The sequence below is a fragment of the Mauremys reevesii genome, linkage group 5 (genome assembly GCF_016161935.1).
Source record: "Mauremys reevesii isolate NIE-2019 linkage group 5, ASM1616193v1, whole genome shotgun sequence".
In the NCBI taxonomy this organism is placed as follows: domain Eukaryota; kingdom Metazoa; phylum Chordata; order Testudines; family Geoemydidae; genus Mauremys; species Mauremys reevesii.
The window spans coordinates 103,955,556-103,971,035 of record NC_052627.1 but is presented as its reverse complement, the minus strand read 5'-3'; the positions used below and the strand labels follow the sequence as shown (position 1 = coordinate 103,971,035).

At 43.2% G+C, this 15,480-nt stretch overlaps 1 protein-coding gene across 4 annotated transcripts in view; it reads left to right on the top strand.

Moving 5' to 3' along the window:
* Positions 1 to 14,723: 14,723 nt before the first annotated feature.
* The window catches only part of TBC1D19 (TBC1 domain family member 19), an 89,812-nt gene continuing 89,055 nt past the window's right edge, over positions 14,724 to 15,480 (top strand). For 2 of the 4 annotated variants that reach the window (XR_005599776.1, XR_005599775.1), the window contains exon 1: positions 14,724 to 14,974. Coding sequence is in view for 2 of the 4 variants with exons in the window: in XM_039542413.1 (XP_039398347.1) it covers positions 14,873 to 14,974 (102 nt within the window). In the remaining 2 variants the exon portion in view is untranslated. The remainder of the gene's footprint in view (positions 14,975 to 15,480) is intronic. The other 2 variants (XM_039542413.1, XM_039542414.1) reach the window with 2 other exon arrangements.

Genomic DNA, 15,480 nt, shown 5'->3' with positions numbered 1-15,480 from the left:
GAGTGGTGAGTCCTGTGGCAGCGGAGGGCACCCAACCACCAGGCTGGGGACTCTGTAAAATGAGCCTGGCGGATGATCCGGATGCCTTCCTCAGGACCTTCAAGCGAGTAGTCTTGGGTGCTGGGTGGGAGAGGGCAACCTGGGCCCTCTGACTGGCTCCCTACCTGATGGGAGAGGCTCAAGCAGTCTGAGAGACAGGAGAGATTCCAGAAGCCACTAAAAGGGCAAATATAGTGCCCATCTATAAAAAGGGAAATAAAAACAACCCAGGAAACTACAGACTAGTTAGTTTAACTTCTGTGCCAGGGAAGATAATGGAGCAAGTAATTAAGGAAATCATCTGCAAACACTTGGAAGGTGGTAAGGTGATAGGGAATAGCCAGCATGGATTTGTAAAGAACAAATCATGTCAAACCAATCTGGTAGCTTTCTTTGATAGGATAATGAGTCTTGTGGATAAGGGAGAAGCGGTGGATGTGGTATACCTAGACTTTAGTAAGGCATTTGATATGGTCTTGCATGATATTCTTATTAATAAACTAGGCAAATACAACTTAGATAGGGCTACTATAAGGTGGGTGCATAACTGGCTGGATAACCGTACTCAGAGTAGTTATTAATGGTTCCCAATCCTGCTGGAAAGGTATAACAAGTGGGGTTCCGCAGGGGTCTGTTTTGGGAACGGCTCTGTTCAATATCTTCAGCAATGACTTAGATATTGGCATAGAAAGTACACTTATTAAGTTTGCAGATGATACCAAACTGGGAGAGATTGCAACTGCTTTGGAGGATAGGGTCATAATTCAAAATGATCTGGACAAATTGGAGAAATGGTTTGAGGTAAACAGGATGAAGTTTGCATTTGTTTTTATTAAAGTGCTCAACTTAGGAAGGAACAATCAGTTTCACACATACAGAATGGGAAGAGACTGTCTAAGAAGGAGTACGGCAGAAAGGGATCTAGGGGTTATAGTGGACCACAAGCTAAATATGAGTCAACAGTGTGATGCTGTTGCAAAAAAAGCAAACATAATTCTGGGATGCATTAACAGGTGTATTGTGAGCAAGACACTGGGGCCTGGTCTTCCGCTCTACTCTGCGCTGGTTAGGCCTCAACTGGAGTATTGTGTCCAGTTCTGGGCACTGCATTTCAAGAAAGATGTGGAGAAATTGAAGAGGGTCCAGAGAAGAGCAACAAGAATTATTAAAGGTCTTGAGAACATGACCTATGAAGGAAGGAAAGAATTGGCTTTGTTTAGTTTGGAAAAGAGAAGACTGAGAGGGGACATGATAGCAGTTTTCAGGTATCTAAAAGGGTGTCATAAGGAGGAGGGAGAAAACTTGTTCATCTTAGCCTCTAAGGACAGAACAAGAAGCAATGGGCTTAAACTGCAGCAAGGGAGGTTTAGGTTGGACATTAGGCTGATTGAGGAATATATTGAGGTAGAGCCTCCCCAGAGGGAGGACCGAACCCGGAAAGCCACGGAGTCGGGGAAGAGACTGGTGGAACCTTTTCCTGGGAAAGGCCTCAAGAGAGAGGGGGAGCCTCAAGGAGCACCCAAGAGACCTGCCAAGCTGGTTCACTGGCAGTGTGGGAGGCCTGGACACACATAATGTGACTGCCCTTATATGGAGTGTGGGTGGGCCGAGTTCTGTGGCTGGACTCAAGTTGGGGAGGTGGAAAGGGGGGCGGAAACTGTCCACCATCCCACTGAAGATTGGGAGGAACCCCCAAACAGGCCTAATAGATACGGCGTCAGCCTGTTCGCTGGTGCAGAGGGAGCTGGTGAAGCCACACTGGCTCATCACGGGGGCAAGGATGGCCCTCAAATGTATTCTTGGGGGGCAAGAGGTCCTGCCCGGTGGCCCAGTTACCCCTTGAAGTGAGGGGCCGCTTCAAATGGAAGCAGGTGGCGGTGCTAGAGGTGCTACCATACCCAGTGGTGTTAGGTAGGGATTGGGGTCCTCTACCTAGAAGAAAGCAGAGGGGTGCCCTGAAGTAGGGGGCAGATATCCCTAAACTGATTATCCCAAGTGGGGAAGGTGAGCCAAGTCCCAGGAATAGCAAAGAGGAAACTCCTAGACAACAGAGCCAAGAGCAAGCAGACCTGCAGGAAGGTGTATGGGGGAGCTGGCCAGCCTGAGCCCCTTGGAAGGGGAATGGGGCCAATTGAGGAACCCCACAACACCACTCCCCAGAGAAGGGACCCAGAACCCCCTGGGTGGTGCGGGGAAAACTGAGGCATGGGGGGAGGCGCAGGATGGTGGGATGGATCCTGATCCCCTACCAAAAGTAAAGGGGAATAGGGAAAGGGATACCTGCTGGGGTGTGACTGGTGTGACAACCTGCAGGCAGAGGCGGAACTATGGGGGCAGCCACTGCCTGAGCAGTGTACGTTTTGCGGGAGGGGGATGGAAAAAACCCCAGGAGAGGATGTCAGGGATCACCTGGCGAAGGGAGGGGAACTTCCCCGCAGGACCCCCCCCCCCCCGGCAGAGGGCCGAGGTTGACCAGACCTTGTGGTGATTCTTAAGGGGGGGAGGCGTGTAACAGGGTGCTGACCAGGAGGTCCTGAGTCAGGTCCCTGTTAGCCCAGCCCCAACTAAGGAGTATTAACTGGGGCTGGCTGGGTATGCCATGCCTAACTCGTGAAACAGAAGCACCTGCGGGCCTTATTAACAAGGGGGCTATATAAAGCTGGCAGGCAGGAAGTAAGAGGGGAGGGGGAAGAGCCAGGAAAGGGAGGCACCACAGGCTGTGCATCCCTGCTAGTTGGAGAAGTTGGCTGCCCCCAGGTTGCTGGTTTACAACTGTCTGTAAACAGAAGGTGTTGGGAGCTGACACGTTAATAAAAGAAGCACTGGTGATTGCACTTGGAGGCGGTCTCTGACTGATTTGTGTGAGGGCAAGGGAAGACCTCGTTACAATTAGTGTACAGTAGTTGGGAATGGACTTTCTAAGCTTCAGGCAAGAATCATTCTTGAGTATCTCTATTCGTATTAACAACATAAAAAAACAATAACTGAAATATGTTTCTTCTTGGCCTTAACAATGTTAAGCCTAAGAATTTAGACAATGTTATGGCTTTTCAGACATTTTAAAGAAATGTATATAGTTATACCTCACTTTTGCCCAAATCTATAAATGAGCACAATGTGCTGTTAAAATAAAGATAATATATTAACCTTAATCCCTTTTCTCTCCAGATGTCATTCCAGTGCTGCTGTCAAACATGGGAAACACTAGTTTAATAGCAGAAATAATTGCTACAATTTATCATTTCATAACATACCAGTATTCTAGACCACAAAATAAAGAGAATTATGCTTGTCTAACAAAGTCACCATATGTTTATGCTTGCCTAATAGAGCCTCACTCTTAAAGTGAAATTATCTTGTTTGGTTTTTTCATTAATTCACTAGTCTGAAAGCAGTGCTTAAAGATCCCATTCCTCATATAAATTTAAATAGTAACTCCACTTTCAGATTAATAAATCTGGAAAAGCAATTCTTTCTTTCAATGTGAAAACATAAGTTTTGGCTTTAGGTTTTTTGTTATACCAAATAAAATAAGAAAGCTTATTTATAGGAAATTTGTATGGAAATACAGAACTGGCCCCAGTGAATCTGATTCCACTTATATGCCACTTTCACAAACTGCTCTGATACTTTGGTGGAGCCACTTCTAAAATATATTGGCATGTGATCTAAATCAGGCTCATGGATTTGTAAAATGCATGACATTTTGGGAAACAAAATAATTTTGAAAACAGCACTGATTTCAATGGGAGTGAGGTGCCTATATATCTTTGAGGATCTGAGCTGATGTTCTTTATTCAAAATAAGAATCTTATGAAGAAAGAAAAACTTGGTCAGAATTTGTCACCTGGGCCCATCCCATCTGATTAAATGCTCATTCTTCATTAGGTAACCCAGTCTGTGTTTCCCAGGAAAATGGGCTCACACAGTATAACACCAAGCAGGCTTCTGAAGTGTGAAGCAGATCTATCAAGTATGAAACATGTCCAGTCCTTATAAGCAACAGATATCACCACAAATGTCATTTGGTTTGTTAAAATGTTTATAGCCTCATTTAAGTGACACTGGTCAGTAAGAAGAATAGATAACAACAATACCTCGCTGTTCTGTAGTGCTTTTTATCCGTAGATCTCAAAAAGCTTTACAGAAGGGGGTCACTATCATTATGAATATCCACTTACAGGTGAGAAACCTGAGGCACAGGGGTAAAGTGATGTGCCAAAGATCACCCAATATGCTCATGGCCAAGCTAGGAAAAGAACCAGGTCTCCTGAGTCCCAGTCTGTGATCTAGTTACTTGGGCAAGCCACACTGCTCTGAAGAGAAGCAGTCAGATCAAATGGGCACTACTTTTTTTGCAGAATTAGAAATTCTAATTTTTATTATGTAAGTTTGAAGCATCAGAGAAATATTAATTTGCATAAAATGTAGCTAATTCCTTCACAATTCTACTGTTTTCATTAGCTAGGCTACCAGTTGAATTACTAAATATAAGTATAACCCTTGTTTGAGGAGAACCAGCTGTGAAGTAGCTGGAAAAGCATTGGCTCTGGTAGAAGAATTACAGAAGTGCATATGTTTAAATCCATATTAGTATTTATTAAAAGGTTCAGTTCCAGTGTCAGTCTTAAACTTTCATCTGACTGTCGGTGTTATGTTGTTTGTTGTAAGTTGTCCATGTAAGAATTTGAACATTCTAATTGTCTTTACATTTGGAGATTCTTTCTTGTTAGCCTAAAAGCGAGAGGATGTCCCCTCACATAACTACCTCAGTTTCTCATGACACAGTGGGTTCCATACCAAATTTGTGGTGTCATCTAAAAAAGTTAACCAAGAGACCTCCAGAAATGTAATGAGCCCTTGTCATGTAGAGGATGAGCAGAAAAATGCCCATTTTCCTTTTGAGGCCTTGAGGTTCTCAACGCATGCCTAAGCTTAAGCACATGTCAGGCCCATGCTCAAATCCCTCCCTAAGGTCCCAGTCAGCTTTCATTGTCAGTTTAAAACCTTGGACCCAGATCCTCAAAGGTATTGATTTCAATGGCAATTAGGCCCCTAAATACTTTTGACCTGGGCCTTGGTCTTCATTTTTAAAACAATTAATGGATCAAGCCCCACGTACATCAAAGACTGAATTTTGATCCTCTGAGACCATGCTGATCCCGAAGCCCAGCATGAAGCACATGAGAGCTGGGGGCAAAGCTTTCTCAATCCAGGGGCTCTGGTTCTGGAACAACCTTCCCAAAGAGATCAGGTGAACACAGTCTGACTACTTTTAGAAAACATTGCAAAACTTTCTGAGACACTGGCTGACCAGGTCATCTTAGAGTGTATTCAGGTCAATGCGCTTGGTGAGATGTCTGTGTGTATTCAGATATTTAAACTTCATGAAAACTAGTGGAATGTTACTTGTATTGTTTTCAGTTATCTGTTCCTGCCATAATGTAATAGCAAACATTTACATGATAAATACCCTTGTAATTAAATTACCCATAAAAAAATCTTGTGAAATGCTAATGAAGGGTTTAACGACTTGAAGGGCAAATGATAATTTCAAAGGGCGGGTCCATACTCACCGCACGGGTCGACGCGGTGAGTTCGACTTCACGGAGTTTGAACTATCGCGTCTGATCTAGACGCGATAGTTCGAACTCCGGAAGCGCCGCGGCCAACTCCGGTACTCCACTACTGCAAACGGCGGTGGTGGAGTCGACGGGGGAGCCACGGAGTTCGACCCCACCGCGTCTGGACAGGTGAGTAGTTTGAATTAGGGTACTTCGAATTCAGCTACGCTATTCCCGTAGCTGAATTTGCATACCCTAATTCGACCCCCCTTTTTAGTGTGGACCAGGCCAAAGCAAGCAGGTCAAAAGTCTAAGTGCATTCCTTCCTCACCATTATCAAAGGAAAAGCCCAGGTGGGCAGAGACACCCATAACTTGCTTTCTATGTGAAAATTCTAAAAAGAAAGATCCTTTATCTCTGGACTGTTTGGATTTTAACAGGGCAGAATAACTGAATGAGAAGACAAAGATTCCCCAGAATTATTCTGGGTAGCCCTGAAAGAACTTTTGGGAAACTGGCAGTTTATTACATTACTGCCACCATTTGGAGTTACAAACTGATTTACCTGTACATATATTTTACCTGCTTTAACCTCTCGATAATGCTCATTCCTTTTTCTTAGTTTAGTAAACTAACTATACGTTTATTTAGAATTGGCTCCCAGCATCATCTTTGATGTAAGATCTGGAGTAATAATTGATCTGGGGTATGTGACTGGTCCCTTAAGACTGGGAGAAACCTGATGTTACTTACACCAAAAAATCACACCACCATTATCACAAATTCAGTTTGTCTGGGTGGCAAGATAGGCTGGAGAGTCTAAGAGGACTGTCTGTGTGTGACGCCACGGTAAGATTGATATAGTGGTCCCAGGAGTTCACATTTGTTACTGGCTCGGTGAAATCTAATTATAGAATATACCACCAGTTTGGGATGTCTGCCCTTGTTTTCTGACAGTCTGCCCTGAGATAGGCACTCACAGTTGTGAACCACTCCAGACAGCGTGACACTGTCCTTTCAGAAAGCCTTTCCGGAATAAGTGAATTTCATAGTCAACACTGCTTTCTATTCCCAGACTCCTGCCAGTCCCTCCATTCCCAAAAGCCAACCCTCCTCCTAAAAAAACAAAATACCCTAACACAAGCTGAATTTTGATTCCCCAAAAAAGAGACGTGCTAGTGACTCCATTGCGTCTGCCAACAACTTTGTTATTAGAACATAAGAACATAAGAAGGGCTGTACCGGGTCAGACCAAAGGTCCATCTAGCCCAGTATCTGTCTACCGACAGTGGCCAATACCAGGTGTCCCAGAGGGAGTGAACCTAACAGGCAATGATCAAGTGATCTCTCTTCTGCCATCCATCTCCATCCTCTGACAAACAGAGGCTAGGGACACCATTCTTACCCATCCTAGCTAATAGCCATTTATGGACTTAGCCACCATGAATTTATCCAGTCCCTTTTTAAACATTGTTATAGTCCTAGCCTTCACAACCTCCTCAGGTAAGGAGTTCCACAAGTTGACTGTGCGCTGCGTGAAGAACTTCCTTTTATTTGTTTTAAACCTGCTGCCTATTAATTTCATTGGGTGACCCCTAGTTCTTGTATTATGGGAATAAGTAAATAACTTTTCCTTATCCACTTTCTCAACATCACTCATGATTTTATATACCTCTATCATATCCCCCCTTAGTCTTCTCTTTTCCAAGCTGAAAAGTCCTAGCCTCTTTAATCTCTCCTCGTATGGGACCCTCTCTAACCCCCTAATCATTTTAGTTGCCCTTTTCTGAACCTTTTCTAGTGCTAGAATATCTTTTTTGAGGTGAGGAGACCACATCTGTACACAGTATTCGAGATGTGGGCATACCATGGATTTATATAAGGGCAATAATATATTCTCAGTCTTATTCTCTATCCCCTTTTTAATGATTCCTAACATCCTGTTTGCTTTTTTGACCACCTCTGCACACTGCGTGGACATCTTCAGAGAACTATCCATGATGACTCCAAGATCTTTTTCCTGAGTCGTTGTAGCTAAATTAGCCCCCATCATGTTGTATGTATAGTTGGGGTTATTTTTTCCAATGTGCATTACTTTACATTTATCCACATTAAATTTCATTTGCCATTTTGTTGTCCAATCACTTAGTTTTGTGAGATCTTTTTGAAGTTCTTCACAATCTGCTTTGGTCTTAACTATCTTGAGTAGTTTAGTATCATCTGCAAACTTTGCCACCTCACTGTTTACCCCTTTCTCTTATTGCTGCTGATTTTAGCTGCAAAACACTCAGATGCTACGGTAATGGGTGGCAGTATAGAACCAGGTATAGAGTCACATTTAGTGTCTGGTGCCCCAGACTTCATTGGGACTATTCAGATGCTTCAAGTTAGGCACATTATTAAGACTCTTGCTATATTGGGGCCTGAGTCTTGTTCATTTTTTAATCACAATTTTAGGGCAATATTCTGATATTTACACCACTGTAAATCTGGACTAATTATTGAACTAACTGAAATCAGAATATGGGGCATATCTTCAGCTGGCGTAAGCTGTCATAGCTCCATTGACTTCGGGAGGTGTGACAATTTACACCACCTGAAGATCTGCCCTCCAGCCCTCTGTTTCTGGAAGGTTTGATGGGCTGTGCCTAAGCTGTTCATTTCCTTGTCAAACTGGACAAAATCCCTTGTGTTTGGTTCTTATGGACTTCCTTGATAAACCTTATGGTCTCCAGTAATTTGGATGTCAAAATGGAGGGCAATTATAGTCAATGGCTTTACTTTTGTGAGTAAGAGAGGCAAGGTCAGGCCCACAGACAGTGTTGCCAATACTGAATATCACCATCTGAATGACCACACAGTCACAGTAAATTTAAACTTCAAATAACTTTCATATAAAGTCATTCCAAAATATTATCCAAACACTGACAGAGTAAGAATTTCCAGAGTTTTACCATGGATAGGATTTTAAAAGCTATTATTATGAGTCTTAGGGGTGATGCTTTTGTCTAAATGATCATTAAGAAAATGCATTCTGAGGAAGAATTACTGTAGGTAGTTTGCCAGTGTTTATACAATATTATATAGTGCAGGTAGTTAATGTGATTGAAAGGATGTAAGATATAAATTCATTTTCATTATTCAGTCTTTGTTTATATCACAAATTTTTTTAAAGCTGCCAAGGAGAACACTCAACGTTCGGGGGGGGGGGGGGGGGGGGCAATACACGCAAAATCCAGGAACAAAATGCTTTGTAATTCACTTCTTATTATAGCGGTTCTCATTAGGCTGTTAAATTAGGGTTTTCTAAATATTTCTGTATAACAATATTTCAATGGGTTTATAAGTAAGGCATTATATAACATGTTTTTAAGTCCTGTGGCTGAAATCGCTTACTACCAATTTTTCTTTAACAAGCATTTGACAAAAACAGATATTTTTTCTAGACTTCTCTTTTCTTATTTATTTTTTGATCCATGAAACATCTACACTAAATTTTTTAGCTTTGCAGTCCAAGCCCCATGAGCTTGAGTCAACTGACCCAGACTCAGTGCTGCAGGGTTTTTATTGAAGTGTAGATGTATCCTGAAAAACCTTTTCCTTTTTCATGTCCTCCTTCTTTCATCCTGTCGGATGCTTATTTTGCAGTCCTGACAACTGGGAAAAGTGACATAAACTTAAGTTGGTGTAGTACTTCCCTTACTGTTATTACATCTTGTTACCTTCAGGACTTAAATTATCATAATTTTCTGGCAGGCTCCCCCCCTCATCTGGGGCTTCAGCTGCGGCGGGGGGTCTCGGGGCTTCTGTCCCACGGTGGAAAGAGGGATGGCGCCAGGGCTTGGGGCTTCAACCCCGCGCGGGGGACAGGGCTCCAGGTTTCAGCTGCAGGGCTCTGAGGACCTCCCTGAAACCATCTTGTGGGCTCCTCCAAGGTCTGAAAATATTTACCAGAGCTCTGCTCTGGACAGCTCTGGCTGAATTTAAGCCCCAGTTAGCTTAGATTTTCTGTAAAAACAACAAGGAGTCCAGTGGCACCTTAAAGACTAATGTTTATTTTGGTGTAAGCTTTCGTGGGTAAAAACCCCAATTCAGATACATGGAGTGAGAATTACAGATGCAGGCATCATTATACTGACACATGAAGAGAAGGGAGTTACCTTGCAAGTGGAGAACCAGTGTTGGCAGGGCCAATTCAGTCAGGTTGGATGTGGTTCACTCCCAATAATTGATGAGGAGGTGTAAATACCAAGAGAGGGAAAGTTGCTTTTGTAGTGAGCCAGCCACTCCCAGTCCCTATTCAAGCCCAAATTAATGGCGTTAAATTTGCAAATGAAGTTTAGTTCTGCAGTTTCTCTTTGACGTCTGTTTTTGAAGTTTTTTTTGTTCAAGTATGGCTACTTTTAAATTTTTTATAGAATGTCCAGGAAGATTGAAGTGTTCTCCTACTGGCTTTTGTATGTTACCATTCTTGATGTCCAATTCCACTTGTGAGGTAACTGCCTTCGCTTCATGTGTCAGTATAAGAAACTTCAATACTTCTCCCACCCACACCCAACAACCCTCCAAGTTCACTCCCAAGCTCCTTCCCTCTCCCTCAGCTCCTCCGTTACGCCTGACTCCCGCAAGCCTTTGCACTGCTTCTGAGGGGGTGTGGATATACATTTCTGTATTGTAGTTTAAATGAATTACTCAAAGTTCTGTATTAATATGCTGAGTAAAGAATCTTTTTTTGTCTCTATTGTTATAGACATACTTGCTAACAAGTATTTTGAAATAAATTACCGAAATAATTGAAACTATTTTGTGTTAGTTTGACAAATAAAATATGCAGAATTTTAAAATGTGTGCAGAATTTTTAATTTTTTGGTGCAGAATTCCTCCAGGCGTAGTTACTCTATAGATTCCCATTAAAATCAATGACTAAACTGAAGTCAATGAGAATTTTGTTTGATTAATGAGCACAGGGCCCTGCCTAAGGATTATTGTAGCTGAAGGCTTGATGCTCACACTGATACTGCTTTATAATAGAATATATGTATTCCAGGCACTGAACAAATATATGCCAGATTATTTTAAACTTTGATTAAACATTCCATAAAAGAAACTTCCCCTATCTTAGAAAGAGAATACAATATTGATGTTAGTCCAATATGTTTATAAAACTAACATGACTGGAGAATCAGGACCTCTGTGCACATACCTGTTTTACAAGCTTGGTAACTCAAAGTTGCTACATGCTATTTAAAATGAATATGAAAAAGTAGTTGACATAAGTTCCCAAACCATGTCTTCTCAATAGAAAAACAAGTTATTGTCAACAGAAGGCTTCAATTTATGTAAAGCCAAGATCTGTGAAGATAAATAATATATCTAAAACCAAGAACAGAAGCATTTTCAGATTCTCTAAACTAGAGTATTAAGCCTTGTAGTTATTCGTAGGGAAATCTAGCTTTCATGTTCAGACATATATTAGATAAAATATATTACTTTTCATGAAAAATAGCCTTTGCAATAAGAGATCTTTTCTGCCTTAATTCAAAATATATTATGCAATCTTTCCTACATTCTGCAGATTGCATCTATGGAATTAGGAAAAAAAATCTCATTACACAACAGGAATTGGTTATTTAAAATAAAATATGAAAACTTGTGAAGATATGGTGCCATGTTTCTTTGCAGTGATTTTAATATTTCTTAAAGTTGATGAAGGTGAATCATTGACAGAAATTGCCCTTTTTTCTATTTTGTAATTTTTGTAAGACCTGGTATGTTGTCAGCTACATCAAAACATTGTGGGCCTCATCAATCCTTACTCACACAAGTAATCCTATTGGAGAAAATAACGACAATGATATACTTGCATGATTGGGCCATAAATGAGATTGTTAGGAATAATTTTGCTATAGTGTACTGTGAAATATTGAACACCTCCGATGACAGGTTGAGTATACGCCACTTCTACTAAGCTCTATGGGAGTAGAAGGTGCTCAAGCATCACCTCATTGAATCAAACATCTATTTTCTAAAGGAAACCTTCTTTCAAACAGTATTTCCACCAGTATTTGAGACTTCATCTTGACACTTCATATGTTACCTTTGCCTATATCTTCTAAAGATGTTTGCATCCATTTTTAATGGACAGGCAAGATGTACACAGCAGTGACAAATGTCTGGAGTGCAAAATAAGTGTCACTTTGCTTGACAAACATTTTATTTTTAAGGCAGTTAGGGAGGATTCAGCCAGGTTGGACCATTATTCCCATTGATCACTTTATAATCTCAGATTATCTCACTTGAAAACAACATTTGGTAGCAGAGATGGAGACATATCTAATTCCAAAACAGAGAGAGCGAAAGAGAGAGAGACTGTGACAAAGTAATGAAAAAACTTGTTCCTAAGATTTGGGCTCATAGGAAAACAGGATAACTATCCTGTTTAGATTAGACTGCTTGTTAAGGATTCTGGGTAGTGCTGATTGCTGTCTTTTTAAAGTCAAATTTTGGTTTGTTAAAGATTATTGAATTTCATTCTTGAAGCCACCTCCCCTGGCTTTCCCAACACTTACTTCTGATTTGTTATATAATGTGATATTTTAGCAAGTTTGTTGTATCAACCAGGCAAGGTACTAACAACTTCAACAGGACCTTATTTTTACAGTGGAAACCTCTGTACCAAGCTGCTGCTGCACCCTCTGTAACTCTTACTCAGCCTCCTCAACTCCTCCCCCTCCTTCCTGTTTCCTGTCCTTTCAGACTCCCAACAGCCAGTGCTCCCAGTTCTAATAATTACAGCAGCATCTAAACACCACAAAGTTTTAGCAGGAAACTGAGGCTAAGGCTCTGTCTACATTACAAGAACTACAAACTCAGAGCTACAGTTTAGCAGGCCATTCATCTGGTATTAAACCGGACAGTCCTGCTTTTCTATGGTTTGTCCTCTATCTGATACTCAGACAAAAGCAGATGTGGTCCAGTATCAGCTAGGGGACACTGTTTTGAAGAGCGTGCTGCTCCCCTCCCTGCTGGTGTGACCTTGCATGCAAAGTCATGTGGCGGTAGGGAGGAGGGGGGGGGTGACGTGGCATGCTTTTAAAAATGATGTCCCCCGTATAGCATGATTGCAGACATGTCAAGTGGAGGGTTACCATACGTCTGGATTTTCCCAGATATGGCCTCCTTTTTGGTCCTCTGAGCTCCGTTTGGGTGGACTTTTGAAATATGAACAAAGGTCCATGATTGTGTCCAAGGTCATGCCAGAAGTACTGGAATGTCCGTTATAGGTTAGAATCACAGAAACCCCCTTGGGAGCTGCCACCTGCCTGACTGCTTCAACACAGACCCAGGGTCTGAATTACTTGCCCCACAGCTGCAGACTTAACTGAAAGCAGCCTACAGGAGTGTTCTTGTCTTTAACACTCAGATGCCCAACTCCCAATGGGGTCTAAAACCCAAATAAATCTGTTTTACCCTGTATAAAGCTTATACAAGGTAAACTCATAAATTGTTCACCCTCTATAACACTGATAGAGAGATATGCATAGCTGTTTGCCCTCCTTCCCCCCCCCCCAGGTATTAATACATACTCTGGGTTAATTAATAAAGAAAAAGTGATTTTATTAAATACAGAAAGTAGGATTTAAGTGGTTCCAAGTAGTAACAGACAGAACAAAGTGAATTACCAAGCAAAATAAAATAAAACTCGCAAATCTAAGCCAAATACAGTAATACAATTGAGTACAGATAAAATCTCACCCTGAAAGATGTTTCAATAAGTCTCTTTCATAGACTGGACACCTTCCTAATCTGGACACAATCCATTCCCTTGGTACAACCCTTGTTCCAGCTCAGGTGATAGCTAGGGGATTTCTCATAATGGCTCCCCTTTATTCTGTTCCACCCATTTATATATCTTTTGCATAAGGCGGGAATCCTTTGTCCCTCTGGGTTCCCACCCCCACCTTTTCAATGCAAAAGCACCAGGTTAAAGATGGATTCCAGTTCAGGTGACATGATCACATGTCACTGTAAGTCTTCATTACCCACTTGCCAGCATACATGTATTCAGGGAGACTTACAAGTAAAACAGAGCCATCTGAAGACAATTGTCCTGGAGTCGTCAAGATTCCAAACACCATTAATGGCCCACACTTTGCATAATTACAATGGGCCCTCAGAGTTATATTGCATATTTCTAGTGATACCTTTATACAAATAGGATGATCACACTCAGTAGATTATACACTTTGTAATGATACCTTACAAGAGACCTTTTGCATGAAGCATATTCCAGTTACATTAGCATATTTTCATAAAATCATATAGAGTGCAACATCACAGTCCCGTATTCCAGGAATATGTGAGAGGTTACCGTAGCTGCAGCTATGCTGCTATAGTATAGACACTTCCTAATATAAACGGTGGAGGTTTTCCAGAAATAGGCTGTAGCTACAGTGATAGAATAATTCTTCCTAGACCTGGCACTCAGGTCAGAAATATTTTCACAGCTCTGAGTGCCATAGCTAGGTCAATCTCATTTTTTATGCCAGGCCTAAATGTCTTGCCAAAGACTCAGAGAAAGTCAGTGGCAGAGCTAAGAGTACAGCCTAGGCCTCCCAATTCTCCCCCAATGCTTTAATTGCAGTGTGGTCCCAGCCGGGCATGGCATGTAAAGCCCTGGGATGACATGCCATGGCTTTGCCATGGAGTGCTATGGTGAGGCCCACGCTCGTAGGGGTCAGCCCCAGGAAAGTGTAATAGGAACAGTGTGTGAGGCAGCAGGGCAGTGCTGGTGGGGTGGAGAGTGCCCTGTCATGGGGACTGGCTCCACAGGTGGAACACGGTGGTGGTGACACTAGTGAATGCTGCGGTCAGTGCTGGGGGTGGGGGGGTGTCTCTTATTCCAGACAGCAGGTGGGGCTGGGAGCCTGTCTCCTGCTCAGGGGCCGAGGGTGAACTACTGGTCTTTTGCATTAAAGGCTAGTTTTGCCTTTGGTATCGACAGGGCCAGCACTCACGTCAGCCTGTGTCTAGGGTGCACTGGGCTAGTGCAGAACCGGGCGGGGGAAGGGCCGGAGCCCGGAACTCTCCTGTGGGGGAGCCAGTTTTCAGACGGAACCCGCAGCAGGGCCCCGCTTTCCTCTCCCTTAGTTGCCTGGTAACGCCGTCAGTGAAGTAGCAGAAGGGAGCGAGGGTGTCCCCCTGAAATTGGCCCCGCTACGGCGGCGAGGAGCACTGGCCGGGCACGCACCCCGCCGGTCTGCGCTGGGATGATGCTGGAGCAGGACACCGGCCTCTCCTTGGCCATCGCGCAGATCGTGCAGCGGCTGAAGGGCTCCAGCCTTCATTCCCAGCTGGAGCGGCAGGCCCGGGTGAGCCCAGTCCCCGGCCGCCCTGCCCCCGCGGCCGCCTGACCCGCTCCATCCCCGTCCGACCTTCCTTCCATGCACCTGTCTCCCTTTGTGCTCCCCCCTGCCCGGCCTTTCTCCGTGTCCCTCTCTCCATCCCGCCACTTGTCCTCCCTTCCCCCCGTGGCTGGACGCACACGCCCAGCTTTCGCCACGGACACTGCGGGGCGGATGCCGCAGGGCGGGGATGAACGTGGGGACCCCGAGCCAGTCCAGAGGAGAGGGAGTCAGACCTGCCCTAAACCGTTCACTCTTCTGCAGGGCCAGGAGACTCGCTGCTTAACTGCCGGGCAGTATTTATATTTATATCCGCACCCTCCGGGGAGGGAGGATTTCGCAGTGTATATGGTTCAAGTCTCACTCATTCAAATTGCTCCACCAAATGAATTGGGTCGTTTTTTAATCCTTAATTTGGGATGCGTTTTTTTTTAACTCCCTCTCCTCCTCCAAATCACAAGGATTTGGTGAAA